This window comes from Procambarus clarkii, chromosome 47, assembly GCF_040958095.1.
Source record: "Procambarus clarkii isolate CNS0578487 chromosome 47, FALCON_Pclarkii_2.0, whole genome shotgun sequence".
Taxonomy (NCBI): Eukaryota; Metazoa; Arthropoda; class Malacostraca; order Decapoda; family Cambaridae; genus Procambarus; species Procambarus clarkii.
In genome coordinates, this window is record NC_091196.1 from 20,060,036 (window position 1) to 20,074,520 (window position 14,485).

At 42.2% G+C, this 14,485-nt stretch overlaps 1 protein-coding gene across 3 annotated transcripts; it reads right to left on the reverse strand.

Moving 5' to 3' along the window:
- Positions 1-818: 818 nt before the first annotated feature.
- On the reverse strand, positions 819-14,333 carry LOC123762960 (3-hydroxyanthranilate 3,4-dioxygenase). 3 transcript variants are annotated; one of them, XM_045749812.2, is made up of 8 exons: positions 14,197-14,333; positions 13,907-14,000; positions 9,037-9,202; positions 8,266-8,372; positions 5,167-5,300; positions 4,271-4,368; positions 2,847-2,966; positions 819-2,070 (listed from the first exon to the last, which is right to left on the reverse strand). In XM_045749812.2, exons 2-8 carry the CDS (start codon positions 13,996-13,998, stop codon positions 1,897-1,899), a joined length of 891 nt encoding a protein of 296 aa, XP_045605768.1. In that variant the 5' UTR covers positions 13,999-14,000; positions 14,197-14,333; the 3' UTR covers positions 819-1,896. The 3 variants fall into 3 exon arrangements, with proteins under 3 accessions (XP_045605768.1, XP_045605769.1, XP_045605767.1); XM_045749813.2 differs by having other exon boundaries at positions 13,907-14,003; positions 14,197-14,324; XM_045749811.2 differs by lacking the exon at positions 13,907-14,000 and having other exon boundaries at positions 14,197-14,327.
- Between the last annotated feature and the right edge of the window lie 152 nt (positions 14,334-14,485).

Here is a 14,485-nt window from a genome sequence, read left to right on the forward strand (position 1 = left end):
TCATGCTCATTCACCTAAGAAAAGAGAGGTGAAGCCCTGATGGGAATGATAGCGAGATGTGCGAGAAGCTCAACAAAACATTCAAGGTGGTTTATATAACAGAGCCAGTGTGGAGTACAAGGATAAGATGAATGCTTGCCAGAAACAATATTTGAAACACAGTAGCCACTCTCAAAAATATCATAATTACCTGAAGGCCACCACCTCTAGATGCTGCAATGAAGACAGGAGGCTGGTGGCTTGTCAGGGGCATCCCATTGTTCCTAATTTTTTTCCAACTGGATTTTGAAATAAGGTAATGTTTTAGTATGTAAGGCTTTAGCAGGTAGGTGGTTCCAATAGTTTACAACCCAATGGGTCAAAAAGAATCTCATGTTTTCTGTCCTACATTGTGGCTTGTTGAGCTTGAAGTTGCTTCTCCATGTATGTGTTATATTTGACCTCTTAAAAAGTGGTCCGGATACATATTCTTCAACTTGTTTGTATTTTAAAATTTTCAATGAGATCAGCCCTGTTATGTCTGGTTTGCAGAGTTGTTAATCCTGTGGCCCTCAACTGTTCCTGGTATGAGAGTAACTTAGTTCTGGGATGATTTTTGTCAGTCACCCAGTGTTGAACTTTCTATAATGTAGGTATGTCCTTTTGAAGATAAAGTCTCTATTCCTAGATTCAGTAGCCTAAATGGGGGCACACTAATATATACATACAGTAAGCTAGACTGTAAGTTGGAAGTTTTTAATATCAACAGAAACTGTACAAAATAGTTTACTTTCATTTTGAAGTTGATCTTTCTCAATTTAATGAAAAGAAACACCAAGTCTTGAATAAATACTTTTTATATTTATTAGTTATACTTTCAGAACTTAAATTACAAAATAATAAAATTGTGCACTAATTAATGAAGTTATAATACACATTTAAAAATAAAATATATTGAACCTCATAAAATATAATAGTCCTATACTGATAATGACCTGAATAATGTAACAACAACAAAAATCACACATTATAGTTTGTTTATCGTATCTGCAACACATGTCGATTACAAAGATGCAGTACATATGTAGATGCCTCAATATTACCTATATCAAGCTTGATTTTGTAAGGCTGGCAGGACTCTTAGCTACTTAATTTAATCTTCATTAAGAGCTAAACTCACAGAAAAATATTGTAAACAATAATTACAAGCTATATATTATATATTATATATATATATATATATATATATATATATATATATATATATATGTCGTACCTAGTAGCCAGAACTCACTTCTCAGCCTACTATGCAAGGCCCGATTTGCCTAATAAGCCAAGTTTTCATGAATTAATGTTTTTTCGTCAACCTAACCTACCTAACCTAACCTAACCTAGCTTTTTTGGCTACCTAACCTAACCTTACCTATATATATAGGTTAGGTTAGGTTAGGTAGGGTTGGTTAGGTTCGGTCATATATCTATGTTAATTTTAACTCCAATAAAAAAAATTGACCTCATACATAGTGAAATGGGTAGCTTTATCATTTCATAAGAAAAAAATTATAGTAAATATAATAATTCAGGAAAACTTGGCTTATTAGGCAAATCGGGCCTTGAATAGTTGGCTGAGAAGTGAGTTCTGGCTACTAGGTACGACATATATATATATATATATATATATATATATATATATATATATATATATATATATATAATCAAATAATACCATTTAATTACTATAACATTTATCTTAGAAAAAACATTAGGGAATGTGAAAAATTATTGCACACTTTATATATAAGTGTGGAGGTCCCTTCTTGTGTTGAGAGTTGTTTATGAAGCGTTAAGACAGGTGATGAGGAAGGGTCATCATGGCTGAGGTGGTGGACCCCCTGCCAGGGCACGCCGGAGACGAGGCTACTTGAGGTGAGTGAAGGCGCGCTTCTTCTGGTTGGGATCCATGACGACGGAGAGGCACAAGGAGCCTTCCTTCCGTGTGTGTGTGAAGGGTGTGTCTGACCGCACCAACATGGACTCCTGAGGCCTCATCAGCACGGTGTCCTCCCCGATGGTGACCTCGCTCTCTCCTTCCTGTCATATCAACAATCTCATTTAATGATTTATTTGGCCGGGGACAGGCTGCCTGTGTATGTAAATACACAGGCAGTGTATGTAAATACACAGGCAGTGTATGTAAATACACAGCCTATGTATTTACATGTATAATGATATAGTAAAATATATTTACATACACAGCCTGTGTATCTAAATAAATAGACTTCCTGTGTATATATAAATGTATATGAACACGTTGTCTGTGAATATGTATGTTCATACACGCCCGTGTATGTATATATCCCTGTGTATGTATATACACAGACCTTCCCCAGAATGCATCTCTACAACAATTGACCAACTCCCCCCGTCCTTGTATCTATTTACTGCTAGGTGAACAGAGGCATTAGGTGAAAGGAAACGTGCCCAGTCATTTCTGTCTCGCTCGGAACTCCAATTGTGAGTGGAGAACGAGCCCCGTTGCTCTCCCGAAACCCAAAAGATGTAACAGTATTTCGCGTCCTAACAATATATTATGTTCGCGGTATGCTTTCTTTATCTAAAATGTACAACATTTGAGATGAAACTGAAGTGCTAACTTAAAATTAAGACAAAATAACAATAAATTATTATTTCATATTTCATAAATAATTGTTAAGTATACAAATATGGGCCAAGAATGTTTATATAATACATGGTGCAATTGGTGGTGTGTATTGTGGTGGCCAGTATAAGAATTGTTGATGGGAGTGGTGCAAGAAGACCCAGGAGGCCACCCACCCTCCCCCCAGCACAACAGATGGCGACCTCACCAGCTGCCAGAGCCAGGTCTCCACTCCCGCCAGGTGGTGATGGTGGGAGCCTCGCCCCAGTGCCACCACGTCACTCTGGTAGCTGAGGTCAAACAACCGCTTCTCACCCTCCTGATCCACCTGTGAGAGGTCAAGTACGAATTATCCCCCAAGTCAAAGTCATTTTGAATATACTGTTGAAATATTAACAAAGAATAGTTAATGGTATTTTAAAAGAACAAAATTAATATATATAGCAGTCTAAGAAACTACTATTAACAATTAGCAATATTCTCGAGGGAATCCTCTTTAACGTACAGTACATATAAATTTGGTGTTAGTTAATAATAATATATCTTACGAGTTTATTTCATCACAACTTTTTGCAGGCAAATATTCAGTATATCAGCCAAGCTCGTGACATTGTAATTGCCAGAATTAGGCTAGGATATTGATATCTGTGGCAGATGGCTGCAGGTAATGAATCTCCCTATAGTGAACATTCCAACTGTAAACTATGTGAACAAGAGCTGGGGCATACTCTTCAACACTATATCTGTGATTGCCCTGTTATAAGTGACTTCAGACCAAATAGCATGAGATACTTTGAGCTCTGTAAATACTTCATACACTCAAGAATATTGGAAGATATTCTTGTGCTGTGCCCAGATTTTGCTAGTGGAGGCTAATATATTTCTTACATTTCCTTAGCAATTATCTTACAATCTCCTTAGAAATGTAAAGAGGCCTTACATTTCATGTTCTCTCCTGATTTTTTTAGTCAGAGTTGATTTGTTTTTTAATTGAGGCTGGTATTTTCTCCCCTGATTCCATGTACAGATATTACTAATCATCCTGTGAGATGGGAATATTTGATGAACTTATGGCTAGTTTTTGATCAACACTGTGTAATCTTTCATATAGAATTGGGTAGCAGCACATTATTGTGTATACCTAAGCTTGTTAATATAAAAAAACTCTATCCATAGAAAAGACTCTATTTGTGCTTAAAATAATATTTTGGTGTTAAGTTCGGGGATATTGGCACTGACTGTATTCAAGGATGAATATGAACAAATCCACAAGGGCCGTGATGAGGGTTCGAACCTATGCCCTGGATTATCCCAAACGCGCCTTAGTCGACTATGCCACAACATGTTTAAAAGAATTGCAACCTGGAGTGCTATACTGCCCTCACAAGGATGATCCCGGGCGTAGGTTCGAACCCTCATATCATGGTCCTTGTGGATTTGTTAATTTGATGCTTCACGCCATTTTGATTTCTATGTGTAAGGATGAATATGTTTGGGGAGGAGGGGAACCGAGTATGAACAGTTGAACATATATTGAGGAAAGGGTAACTGGTTTTGAACACGGAAAATATGTTGGTGTAAGTGCGGGGAACTCTGTATGAACAGGGGACGACGGGCAGGGAATAAACACACCTCGGCACGATGTTTGTTGAGCCACTTAGCGAGCGAGAATGGCTCCTCCACGATCCTGAGGGCGTCGGGGACCCATGGTGGATTCTCGGAGATGGTTCCTGTGCAGGGAGAGATGTTATGGGTGTTGAGGAACGTGTCGATATGACAACAGTGTGTTGCTCCCACACTCAGCAGATTAGGTTAACAAATGAGAACCATATTGTACCAGACTGTGCCTGGGTTTCTTCCCGCCCTCATTCCCTCTTCCTGCCCTTGTCCCTCTTCTCTTCCATCCCTCTTCCCCCTATTTCCTTCCCCTTTTACCACCCCACTTTCAGAAAATATATTACAAAACACTTAACTATTTACGGGCTCAACATAGCCCGTGCTACATGGACATTTTGTCCCGAGTAGCTAAATCTAAAACAAAAACTAACTGAAAATAATTAACTGTGAGAAACAAATAATATTTCAGACTTGACGTCATGAAAATCACTTGGGGGAGGTCTCTATAAATGCCGATATTTCTTAAAGCATTTCACTTGGGCCGACACCGACTGGCCTATGACATTCACCTACCCAACATGATTCATATTGGAAGCTGGGTGAGACTAGCCCGAACCATCTGGCCTCGAACCTCGGAAGAAAAGATAGGCATTTTATTTTATACTAGGAGGGGTTCCCGGCACCTCATCCACAGCTTCAATTGTAGATATAATAGAGCCCAATAGGCTCAGGAATTTGTGCATGAGTTTATTGGAAGTTGCAAGAGATAAACCAAAGAGCTTAATCTCAATTCCCGCAATCACAATTAGGTAAACACACACGCACACACACACACACACACACACACACACACACACACACACACACACACACACACACACACACACACACACACACACACACACACTGACCAGGGACGGGTTTTCCAGTTTTGTATTGTTGGGACATGAAGAACTCCTTGATGACGGGCTGGAGCTGGACAGCCAGGTCGCTGCAGTAGAACCACTTCTCAAACAACGTCTCCGTCGTTCCCTCCACGTAATACCTGGTCACCACGTCCAGGTGAGACAATGAATTAACAGGGTAGAAAAGGGCGGGGTTTTGACATAAATAGTACACAAAATAGAGGACACAGGCGAAAAAGTATAGGCAGAAGCTCTATCCACTCAGCTATGAGTAGTCTTAATTGGGAAAGATTCCAGCAGCAGCTACTGCTGCTATGCAATAGTTTCCTTATTAATCCTTCCTTATTAAGACTACTTATAGCTGAGTGGATAGAGCTTCGGCCTTACGCGTGGAGTCAGTGGTTCGAGTCTCCTAGAGCCCAGGCGAATGAAATTTTTATTTCCAAGGAAGTGTAGATGACAATTGTTATTTACAGCGAATATTGGCAGTGTCACATTAGCAGATGGAAGGAATGAGAAGTGACGTGTGGAGTCAGACGCCTTAATTACACAGCTTCCCATGTTGACCGATGTAGCCTAAAGAGTTCGTGAACCTGAATGTACACTTGCCAAGTACCTTACGCAATCTGTTTTGCTGTCGGTGTGCACGGGTGGTGGCGGCATATATTTATTTTATTTTATTTTTATTTATTTATGTATACAAGAGTTCTTACATTCTTGTACAACCACTAGTACGCGTAGCGGTTTTGGGCAGTTTCGTTTATTTGAGGTTTATGATTTAGTGCGTACGGGAGAACAAATGTTGTAACGCGTATATGGAGGCTATAGCCGGTCCACACACAGCTTTCTACTGCTGGGTTACCAGGGACACGGGGACGGGTTCCTTGCCCTCTCACCTTACTTGTCAGTCCATCCCGGATGTCAAGGTCGCGTGACGGCGGCCACTAACCAGTCAGTCATTAAGAAGGGGGTAGAAATAGCCTAAGCTACTCTATCCCTTTGAGATGTATTTCTTTCTTGTCTCAATAAACATACTTGAACCAGTCATTATTATTATTATTAACATCTTTATTGACCAAATTAATTACAATTTTGCCTAATCTGCGTAATTCAATTAGATCTTATGTTAGTGAGGATGATGCTGGAATTCACTGTCACACAGGACAGAGGCTAGGTAAACTGAACCATTAGGTGAAAGGAAGCGTGCTGGACGATTTCTGTTTCTTCCAGGAATCAAACCCGGGATTCCTGATTGTGAGTAAAGAACGAAGTCAACTGTAGCGAGGTGTGTGCTAGGGCAGTGTTAGCAAACAATACTGATGATATAAAGTAGATGTTGTTGTTGTTAAAGATTCGCTACCTGGAACAAAAAGTTCCAAGTAGCACGGGCTATAGTGAGCCCGTAGTCCCTCACGAAGGAGTGGTGGCGCCAACCTATGTACGGCTGTAAGACAATAATGTCGTATGAACGGGAAACGCCAGAATTAAACATTGGAAAGATACAACTTGAGAAGCACGTGTGGTGTTATGAAAATACAGAACACAAGATATAAATGTCACGGAGATATGAGTATAGATAGGCCTAGGGTAGGTTAGGTTAGATGGTTTGGTACTGTTGGCAATTTTGTGTATGTAGAGTACGTGATTGAAATTTGTAGAGAGGTGCGATTCGAACATAAGAAACGAGATAGAGGAAAAAATTCGAACTTAATATGTTATCAGTCATTTGTAAAACTAGTATTTAATTTAAAATTGCAGAACTGTTACCGAGTTAAGGAACATTTGGTCAATATTTTATGGACGGGTGTAATATGGACTATTCTAGTCAGCGGCAATCCGTATTTTGTCCATATGACACTGAATCAAACAGTATCGTATGGACAAAATACACTGATTCGAACAGTGTCATATGGACAAAATACACTGATTCGAACAGTGTCATATGGACAAAATACACTGATTCGAACAGTGTCATATGGGCAAAATCACTGATTCGAACAGTGTCATATGGACAAAATACACTGATTCGAACAGTGTCATATGGACAAAATACACTGATTCGAACAGTGTCATATGGACAAAATACACTGATTCGAACAGTGTCATGTGGACAAAATACACTGATTCGAACAGTGTCATATGGACAAAATACACTGATTCGAACAGTGTCATATGGACATAATACACTGATTCGAACAGTGTCATATGGACAAAATACACTGATTCGAACAGTGTCATATGGACAAAATACACTGATTCGAACAGTGTCATAAGGACAAAATACACTGATTCGAACAGTGTCATATGGACAAAATACACTGATTCGAACAGTGTCATATGGACAAAATACACTGATTCGAACAGTGTCATATGGACAAAATACACTGATTCGAACAGTATCATATGGAGAAAATACACTGATTCGAACAGTGTCATATGGACAAAATACACTGATTCGAACAGTATCATATGGACAAAATACACTGATTCGAAACTCACTTCATTCACTTTCAACCATTATTGTATATACTCCACAAATCAACATAAAAAACGGCTTACTTAACGTTACCGATATATAACAATATTAGTTTAAATTTGAGAAAATAGACTTATATGAAAATCTCATTGTCAGTTGATAAATGTATTAGTGAAATACTGATTTGCCACCGTGGGCGATAGCAAGCACTAGGGAGAATACCTGAGACGGGCTAGGGAGAATACCTGAGACGGGCTAGGGAGAATACCCGAGGACGGGCTAGGGAGAATACCCGAGGACGGGCTAGGGAGAATACCCGAGGACGGGCTAGGGAGAATACCTGAGGACGGGCTAGGGAGAATACCTGAGGACGGGCTAGGGAGAATACCTGAGGACGGGCTAGGGAGAATACCTGAGGACGGGCTAGGGAGAATACCCGAGGACGGGCTAGGGAGAATACCCGAGGACGGGCTAGGGAGAATACCCGAGGACGGGCTAGGGAGAATACCTGAGGACGGGCTAGGGAGAATACCCGAGGACGGGCTAGGGAGAATACCTGAGGACGGGCTAGGGAGAATACCCGAGGACGAGCTAGGGGAGAATACCTGAGGACGGGCTAGGGAGAATACCTGAGACAGTCGAGTTCGGACTTGACTCTCTCCCGCTCGACGACGAGACCCACTGTGTCAGAGAACCGCTGGGGCGAGTGTGGCACCTTCCCCGGCAACTGGAACACCTGTAAGGCAACATCCAACTTCATACCTGACTAAAACATGCGGGAAACACATCTGACTTGTAGGAAAGGTGGTGCACACTAGAGTTAACCTTTCGGGTTTACACCATAACACCTCTGTAAACATGTCCTCTTAAACAGTACATCGTATTTTTGGTGTATAAATCCCCAACGGATAAAATATGATGCACTATAAATTACAGCAGCTCGCAAAGTTGACGGGCTGTCACCTTTCCTATTCGTGGGACCTCGACTCTCTAAGTAAAAATTATAGACATTTGATGTTAAAATTCTACCTTCTTAGATAAGGGAATGAAAACAGTTGTATACGTGTATCGGAGCTGTCTGGGTTATATTTAGGGTTTCATGCATGCATTCGTGGAGGTGAGAATATAGCGCTCTCTGTGTGAAGCCTCGCTTAGTGCTGGAACTCGCCATCTGCGTGACGCCTCGCTCAGAGTGCTGGAACTCGCCCTCTGCGTGACGCCTCGCTCAGAGTGCTGGAACTCGCCCTCTGCGTGAAGCCTCGCTCAGAGTGCTGGAACTCGCCCTCTGCGTGAAGCCTCGCTCAGAGTGCTGGAACTCGCCCTCTGCGTGACGCCTCGCTCAGAGTGCTGGAACTCGCCCTCTGCGTGAAGCCTCGCTCAGAGTGCTGGAACTCACTCACCTCGCCCTCCTTGATGATCACGTCTTTGAAAGCACCATTCTGTAGGGTGATGAGATTCATATCACCCTTCACCATGTAGAAGAACTCTTCACCTTCCTCGATGTGGAAGTCCTTCCGCTGATTGGGGCCGCCCACATAGAACACCTTAAGCTGCCCATCCCCGTGCCTGCCAAGCAGAGAAGGTAACACATGACTGAAGGCAATATATGACTGAAAGAAACGGCAAAATAACTGAAAGAAGCGGCTAAATAACTGAAAGAAACGGCTAAATAACTGAAAGAAACGGCAAAATAACTGAAAAAACCGCCAATATAAATGAAAGAAACGGCTTCAATTTCAAGAAGCCACAACGTAGGACAAAAAACGAGATTCTTTTTCGCTCACAGGCTTATGAATCCATGGAACAACATAATCGTCGCAGCCATAAATGGCAAAACATTGCAGCAGTTCAGAATCTAACGGGATAAAATCACCAGGGAAAAATGGTGTGTGTGCGGGGGCCAAGTTGTACCCAAACTGCAGCTTGAACTCAGTGCAGCCCGTGCATGCGCCAGAATTTGATGAAAAACTGTACCCAAATGGATCCATGTGTGTCGTCGGGGGTTGATCAGTCAGGGAGCTTAGTTAATAAGCACCAATTGATTGATTGATTGATGAAGATTAAGCCACCCAAGAGGTGGCACGGGCATGAATAGCCCGTAAGTGGTGGCCCTTTCGAGCCATTACCAGTATCAAAAGATGATACTGGAGATCTGTGGAGGTGCAACTGCACCCTGCGTGACGGGAGATGTCTCCCGGACCAAATGGTGACCAAATGGTCCAAGCACCAAGGCTGACCAATCCTTATATAGACGATCATTGGTGCGGTGGTCACGGTACTGTGTACGTTTAGGGGTGATCCTAGACGGCATGGGTTCAAATCCTGGCCGGGTCAAAGAGTTCTTAGTGATTATATATATATATATATATATATATATATATATATATATATATATATATATATATATATATATATATATATACTTGGCCCCCGCACACTTATATTTATATATATATATATATATATATATATATATATATATATATATATATATATACATATATATATATATATATATATATATATATATATACATATATATATATATATATATATATATATATATATGTATATATATATATATATATATATATATATATATATATATATATATATAAGTGTGTGTGTGTGTGGTTGCAACCCATTCTCGCAATTGCTTATAGTCAATATCCTGCTTATGAATAAGTGCATATGTGACATACTAATTTATTGTGAATATCTGAGTTTACCTTGAAATGCTGAATAGAAAACCACAACCTAACCTAACCTTTTTAATATGTTAAGATATTGCAATTAATACTGAACCTATACCTATATTGATATTACAGTTTTATAAAAATAATAAAACAAAACTAGAATATTTAAATAAATTGTAAAGTAACTCAGGATATTGTCAAATTTTGTATAAAATCTCTATTGTTTAATAAAACTGAGAGGAAAAGTTAGTATGTCACATATGTGCTTATTTATAAGTGAAATAGTGACTATAAGCAATAAATCATATATGTGCTGTATTGTGCGAGAGCGGGTTGCAACGTGTGTGTATTCACCTAGTTGTGCTTGGGGGGGTTGAGCTCTGCTCTTTCGGCCCGCCTCTCAACTGTTTCTACTACTTTTTTTCTCCACTCCACATACACAAACACACGTGTGTGTAAATCACGAAAATTAACTAGTGATGAAAAATGTGACAGTGTCAGACCACGAAGGACTGAAACAGGAATTTCCTTAAGTACCTTCGTGTTTAATAATGCGAAAATTTCAAATAAGGATAACTGTAAGAAACAAAAATACTGGATAATATATATAAATGCCGCCGGATGGAAATTAATACACACACACAAAAATATACGTGTGTGTGTGTGTGTGTAATTTGATATTTATGAATTGTACAAAGTTATAAGGCCTCTAACTTAATCTGATTGAGAAAACAAAAGATACTATCGACTAACCAACATTTTTCATGATAAAGTTTCTTCATAGCTGTAAAGCACATTTCAGGAACAAAAGACTTCAACAAAACAGCCTATTGGCTCATACGAGGCCGCTTCTGTATACATAACCCATTAGCCTTACCAATTAGTGCGTTGCTGAGAAGCGCTCCATCACCTCGGAAACAACGCATGCAACCCACTCTCTTGTTATTAGTATATCGCTATCTCTGAGGCTCGGGGGGGGGGGGGCTGTTGTTGGTAGATACCGATATGCGCTATCAGTGTATATTCGTATATACTGCCAATAGACACTGTGCATTGCGTCATCGATAGATAAGAAGCAGGCACTCTCAATTGGCTGTTAGTCTGGGAAGACGTGATAGGAATCTCGGCAAAAGAGCTACGCTGCATCACAAATGTGTTTACCCACCGTCCTGAACACGGCCTGGAGGCGGCAACACAGTGTTTCGACAACAGCAAGACGTGTGTGTGTGTGTACATTATACTCGAAAGCAAAAGCTGTTATCTATAGACTATTTTGTCTTCCAATTAACGCTGGGGGATAAGAAAGAACATTTCCTCGTCTCATTCATGACATGACTAGCCTCATCTTGCTGTGACATTTAGCAGCCTCTAATTTCACTCATGACATGAGCAGGCTCTCATCACACGAGACCTTCCTGGTTCTGTGCTGACCCTCCTTCCCACCCTCCCCTCCCACCCCTCCCACCATCTCATGGCCTCAACAAAGCATCCTCACTATCAACAATCTGCGAACATTCTTCCTATTTGGCTCTTTTGTGCTGTGTCTTTGTGTCAGCTCGTTCAGCGCATCTCCCTCTTATCTGCAGTCCTTTTCTTTCCCGCTAACCATTTTAATGGGCTTGTAAATAATAGAGGGGGGGGGGACAATTGAGAACGTGCCGGGTTCCTCTCCCCGTCAAGGGCACTATTGATGGTGACCCTCGGGTAAATTTATGTATGTCCTTTATCATATATATTCTTTTTTGTATACTTGGAGTGACTTGAGTGGTCGACATTCACTGCAAATGAGGTTATTGAGATCCACTTTAGCCAGGGAAGGAGGACCTTCACACGCGGGCACTCGTCCAGGGCTAGTAGCCTCGTCCTGTGCTAGTAGCCTCGTCCAGGGCTAGTAGCTTCGTCCAGGGCTAGTAGCCTCGTCCAGTGTTAGTAGCCTCGTCCTGTGGTAGTAGCCTCGTCCTGTGCTAGTAGCCTCGTCCTGTGCTAGTAGCCTCGACCAGGGCTAGTAGCCTCGTCCTGTGCTAGTCCTGGAGACACACACCTGTCAATAGAGCAGCCTGTCCTCCTGGAGACACACACACACACGCACACACAACTGACACTTCGCAACACCTGCTGAAGTACATGTGACCAATTCTAAACTGACAGTAGGCCTACTCACATACCATCACCATGTATATGAACGTCAAAATGTAGCAGAATTTGGAGACAGTTTTTATCACAAGTGTTCAATAAATGTGTGAGTACTTCATTCTTAGCCAAACATCTTGAGTCCACTATCTATCGTTAGCGAGTGCGAGTAACTGAACCTTCACTACCGCACCCTGAGCGGGCGTGCGGCGCATGGTAAGCAAAGCTAATCATGTGTAACTAGCTCACCGCATATATCAATTGCTTAGCTTAGAGAATGTTGCAGTCCAGTTCTTGAACCCATTGTTGACATACACATTAAGCTGCGAAACTAGCTTATCAAAACTGTAACTTTCCCAGTCAAATTTATTTTGGGGTTCAGTTCCTGAGCCCGTTATGTGCCTCTGTAACCTTCTCCACTACTCATCCACAGGATGGGTATGGGGGTCCACTACCATCTACAGGATGGGTATGGGGGTCCACTACCATCTACAGGATGGGTATGGGGGTCCACTACCATCTACAGGATGGGTATGGGGGTCCACTACCATCCACAGGATGGGTATGGGGGTCCACTACCATCTACAGGATGGGTATGGGGGTCCACTACCATCCACAGGATGGGTATGGGGGTCCACTACCATCTACAGGATGGGTATGGGGGTCCATTACCACCCACAGGATGGGTATAGGGGTCCACTACCATCCACAGGATGGGTATGGGGGGTCCACTACCATCCACAGGATGGGTATTGGGGGTCCACTACCATCCACAGGATGGGTATGGGGGTCCACTACCATCCACAGGATGGGTATTGGGGGTCCACTACCATCCACAGGATGGGTATGGGGTCCACTACCATCCACAGGATGGGTATGGGGGTCCACTACCACCCACAGGATGGATATGGGGTCCACTACCACCCACAGGATGGATATGGGGTCCACTACCACCCACAGGATGGATATGGGGTCCACTACCACCCACAGGATGGATATGGGGTCCACTACCACCCACAGGATGGGTATGGGGTCCACTACCACCCACAGGATGGATATGGGGTCCACTACCACCCACAGGATGGATATGGGGTCCACTACCACCCACAGGATGGGTATGATGGTCCACTACCACCCACAGGATGGGTATGAGGGTCCACTACCATCCACAGGATGGGTATGGGGGTCCACTACCACCCACAGGATGTGTATGAGGGTCCACTACCATCCACAGGATGGGTATGAGGGTCCACTACCATCCACAGGATGGGTATGGGGGGTCCACTACCACCCACAGGATGGGTATGGGGGTCCACTACCACCCACAGGATGGGAATGGGTGCACAATTAATGAACAAAACTAGCGCATTAAAACATTCATAACATTACTGCGAATGAGCGTTGTCGTGAATATGCCAGAGACCATATCACGTTGCAGACTCACATCATCTTGTTGCAGACTGGCGGTAGGAAGAACTTCTTGTTTTCCTCTATCCATGTAGGGATAGCGTGGATGAGGTGTGGAACGGGCGCCATTACTGCTACGCCACCACAGTACCCATACACCAGGCCAGAGGGAAGTAGAAATCCTAATTAATAACTCGTCATAGAAATATTGGCTTTCATAGCAAGTCAATACCAACAATCCTCCTTGGCTGTCGACGGAACTTTTTAACAAGGAGGAATATGTGAGCAAGATTGCGTTCTCTGTGTTTACATGATGCGTAGTGGTACCTGAAGTGGAGATTGAAGATAGCGATGATAAGATGTTCTCGCTGCGGTGTCCAGCCACCTACTGAGCCACCTACTGACACTCTTCTGGCTCTCTCCTCCTCCAGTTCATAGCACATAGACACAGACTGTTTGGGACGACATGAATTCCCTCACGTATAAAATCTATTTTACATCTCTATCTCCTGTCCCCCACCCCTCAAAAAAGTACATTTTTTTGTTGTAGAGATAATGTATAGAATGTAGAGTGCTTATAAGCACTGGTAAGGTCCCCTGGTCTAGAGGAGACGAG